This window comes from Mus pahari, chromosome 1, assembly GCF_900095145.1.
Source record: "Mus pahari chromosome 1, PAHARI_EIJ_v1.1, whole genome shotgun sequence".
NCBI lineage: Eukaryota > Metazoa > Chordata > Mammalia > Rodentia > Muridae > Mus > Mus pahari.
Window position 1 is genome coordinate 138,875,602 of NC_034590.1, and position 4,285 is coordinate 138,879,886.

At 50.5% G+C, this 4,285-nt stretch overlaps 1 protein-coding gene across 1 annotated transcript in view; it reads left to right on the forward strand.

Annotated features, from left to right (window-relative positions):
* The first annotated feature begins 2,242 nt into the window (after positions 1 to 2,242).
* Positions 2,243 to 4,285, forward strand: part of Kcnv2 (potassium voltage-gated channel modifier subfamily V member 2) — a 14,484-nt gene continuing 12,441 nt past the window's right edge. Inside the window, exon 1 of the mRNA XM_021222496.1 lies at positions 2,243 to 3,789. Coding sequence (XP_021078155.1) covers positions 2,383 to 3,789 — 1,407 coding nt within the window. The 5' untranslated portion in view covers positions 2,243 to 2,382. The remainder of the gene's footprint in view (positions 3,790 to 4,285) is intronic.

Genomic DNA, 4,285 nt, shown 5'->3' on the forward strand with positions numbered 1-4,285 from the left:
TTTTACTGAAGAGTTGTTGGCAGTGGGCAGCTGCCAAGGAAGGCCAACTTAATCTTTTTGGAGGATGTGTCCACTGAGCCATTTCCCATGATCCACTGGATTTCCCTTTCTCATACACATATAGGCAGCATTAACTGTATTGGGTAGGTGGTTTTAATGAGAAATGTCCCCCTTAGTCTCACTAAGTGTTCAAATTTGGTCACCAGTTGGTGCTGTTGCTTGGGGGAAGATGAATGAAGAACAGTCTCATTGGAAGAAGTATGTGCAGAAGAGGGGGGTGTTGGCTTTGAGAGTAGGCAGCCCCCTCTTACTTATACTTTGCTTTTTCATGCTAGGGGTTGAAGTAGTCTCCCAGCTTCCTCCTCTGGCCCCCGTACACCCCTGCTCTTCTTTCCATTATGTATCCTCACTGTGGAACCACAAGGCCAAATAAATGCTTCTATTCAAGTTGCCTTGGTCATGGTAGCTCATCAGAGCAGTGGGAGTGTACCTAATACAGTAAATAATAATATAAAAAGAAAAGAAAGAAGTGACGTTGGAAGGGGCCAGGTTGGGGAGACAAAGAGAGGGGAAATGGAAGAGTAGGGTATGATCATGTTCCACTGCATATTTCTACACAAGTCTTAAAAGTAAAAAGAAGGGAGCAATAGTGGCATAAAGTTTGTGGGAGTGACCAACCGATGTCTGATTCAAGTTAAGGCCCATTCCATGAAATGGAACCCATCCCCAACACTGCTCTTTGCCTAGGAACCTGAGACCATACAGGCCAGGGATCTAGGGGAAACCCATATACTTCTGTTTTGCTAAAGGGATGTGGCAATGAAATGACTCCTAACAACATTCTGCTACATCCATAGATCTGTGCCTTGCTTCGCCATCATCACAGAAGCTTCCTCCCGCAGTAGATGGGAATAAATTCAAAGACCCATGTCCAAACAATACGCAGAAAGTGAGATACCTTGAAATAGTCAGGCCTACAAGGGATGTCTCCATCAATTCCCTCCCCCTCACCACAAGGCCTGAGGGAGCTCTGCAAAAGAGGAGGCAGAAAGATTGTAAGAGGAGAGGAGATGGACACTAAAGAATCAAGGTCTTCGAGCTACAAGAGCCCATATGAATTCAGAGACTGTGGCAGCATGCACAGAGCCTATGCGGGCCTGCACCACATGGGGTCCTAGAGCTGAAAGCTGTGGGCATGTGCCCTCATCCCTATCATAGATGCTCTCTCCAATTGATAGGCACTTGCGAAGGAAAATTTAGTTTTCTCTAAGGGAGATTCATAGGAGAAACAAACCACCCTTAGGGGCTAGGCCCCATGACCAGCAGTAGATGGCCAATACAAAACTATCTCAATGGTCTCATCAGAGGGTCTTTGTCTCAAAATATTAAATCAGGGCTTTTTCTTTTAAACCTTACAGGTCCTCTGTGACTGTACTACGGCTTCTGGTCTCATGGTTTTATGTGATTCTCTCTCTCTCTCTCTCTCTCTCTCTCTCTCTCTCTCTCTCTCTCTCTCTCTCTCGTGTGTGTGTGTGTGTGTGTGTGTGTGTGTGTGTAGATGCTCATGTGTCTCTGGGTCTATATGCATTTCTTGTTCTTCTGCTGCTCTTTTTCTTCCTGGTCACTGTGCCATACTTTAATTTGTTTGATTTATTTTTATTTTATTATCATTTCTTAGATGCCTGTTTTCTCCCCTTAGGGAGAGACAGAGAGAGTGTGAATTTCAATAGGAGGGTAAGTGGGAAGGAACTGGGGGGAGTGGGGAAGGGGAAACCATAATCAGAATATATTGTATGAAAAACAAAACCTATTTTCAATAAAAAGAAAACTCTAGAGGAACTAAACAAAGGGTCCTAAACTGACTAGTCACAAAGCCAGCTCTCTGCTGTCATTACTTTCCAGTGTGGATTTTCCGAGGACAGGGGGCTTCAATCTCAGATTTTAAAGATGGAGACGGGCACATCCATAGTCTCTAGCTAATTTGGTTGATTTTATCTCACTCAGCACACATACCCTAAGAACTTCCCCAGGGCAAGGCTGACCGACATTTTTATTAGCAATAAGCTCTGCCTTCTTCTGATTATCTGGAGATTTAAGACCACATAATCACCCTCCACGTCAGAGGGGGTGGGGAGAGGCCAAACTGGCTAAGAGGCCCAAATCCCTCCTAACGCTTGCTTCCTCCCTATCAGCAAGATTAGAGCTCTCAAGTCTCTCTGCCACCAGTACTCAGATCAGGCAGAGGCCAGAAGGAAGAGCAGCTTTGAGGGTAATGCCTGGGGCCCCAGTTTGCTGGCCTCTCTAAAACAGTGCAGGGCAGTGAGCTCTACGGGGGCCATAGAGAGGCAGGAGAGATAGGCCAGGAATCTGACTCCCACCACCATGCTGAAACAGAGCACCGAGAGGAGATGGTCCTTGAGCTACAAGCCCTGGAGTACCCCAGAGACTGAGGATGTGCCCAACACTGGGAGCAACCAACACCGCAGGAGCATCTGCTCCTTGGGAGCCCGCACTGGCTCTCAGGCCAGCATCGCACCACAATGGACCGAGGGCAACTACAATTACTACATTGAGGAAGATGAGGACTGCGGGGAGGAGGGGGAGGACTGGAAGGACGATCTTGCCGAAGAGAACCAGAAGCCGGAGTGCCTCACAAGCCTCCTGGATGGCCACAATAACACTCCAGCCCAACTGTCCACGCTGAAAGTGAACGTTGGCGGCCACAGCTATCAGCTGGAATGCTGTGAGCTGGCCAACTATCCCAAAACGCGCCTGGGTCGCCTAGCCACCTCCACCAGTCGCAGTGGCCAGCTGGGCCTGTGTGATGACTATGAGGCACAGACGGACGAGTACTTCTTTGACCGTGACCCAGCGGTCTTCCAGCTCATCTACAACTTCTATACATCGGGGGTGTTGCTGGTACGAGATGAGCTGTGTCCACGCAGCTTCCTCGAGGAGCTGGGCTACTGGGGAGTGAGGCTCAAGTACACGCCACGCTGCTGTCGTATCTGCTTCGAGGAGCGGAGGGATGAACTGAGCGAGCAACTGAAGATCCAACGGGAGCTGCGCGCACAGGCGCAGGCCGAGGAGGCCGAGGAGCTCTTTCGGGACATGCGCTTCTATGGACCACAGCGTCGGTGCCTCTGGAACCTCATGGAGAAGCCCTTCTCCTCTGTGGCCGCCAAGGCCATGGGGGTGGCCACCAACCTCTTCGTGCTCATCTCCGTGGTGGCCCTGGCGCTCAACACGGTGGAGGAGATGCAGCACCAGGCAGAGCAGGGCGCAGGTGGTGGGGACCCCAGGCACATCTTGGAGCACGTGGAGATGCTGTGTGTGGCTTTCTTCACTCTGGAGTTCCTGCTGCGCCTTGCCTCCACCCCCAACCTGCGGCGCTTTGCTCGCAGCGCCCTCAACCTGGTGGACCTGGTGGCCATTCTGCCTTTCTACCTGCAGCTGCTGCTCGAGTGCTTCACGAGTGAGGACCAGAGGCACAACAAGGACTCCCCACGAGAACACGACCTGGAGACCGTGGGCCAAGTGGGCAAGGTGGGCCAGGTGCTGCGCATCATGCGCCTCATGCGCATCTTCCGCATCCTCAAGCTGGCTCGCCACTCCACAGGGTTGCGGGCCTTTGGCTTCACGCTGCGCCAGTGCTACCAGCAGGTGGGCTGCCTAATGCTCTTCATCACTATGGGCATCTTCTCCTTCTCTGCAGCTGTCTACTCGGTGGAGCACGACGTGCCTGGTACCAACTTCACCAGCATCCTCCATGCCTGGTGGTGGGCCGCGGTGAGTAGCATGGCGCTTGGGCTTCTGCATTCTTTCTATCAGCACAAAACACTATGTGATCTCCCCCCCCACACACACACAACCCCCCAATTCTTTAGTCATCAGCCTTATCAAGCTTGTCTCTTGATCTTTCCTGGTCTTGCTAAACGATAGAGCACCCCTTCACCACATGGTTGCCTCTAACAAAACCTGGATGGATATTATAAGGTTGCAACACCATCAAGATTGTAGTTTACTAACTGAAGTTTACAAATTTTTTCAAATCCAGATTTGATCTTAAAATCCGTGACAGAGAGCTGGTTAGGTGTTGCATGAATTCTGTAATCTCTGCACTGGGAAGAGAGGGGGACCCGTAATTCAAGGCCATTTTTGGCCAAATAGCCCACATGTTAGAGGCCAGCTTGGGTTACTGAGTCTCTCTCAATCTCTCTCTCTCTCTCTCTCTCTCTCTCTCTCTCTCTCTCTCTCTCTCTCACACACACACACACACACACAC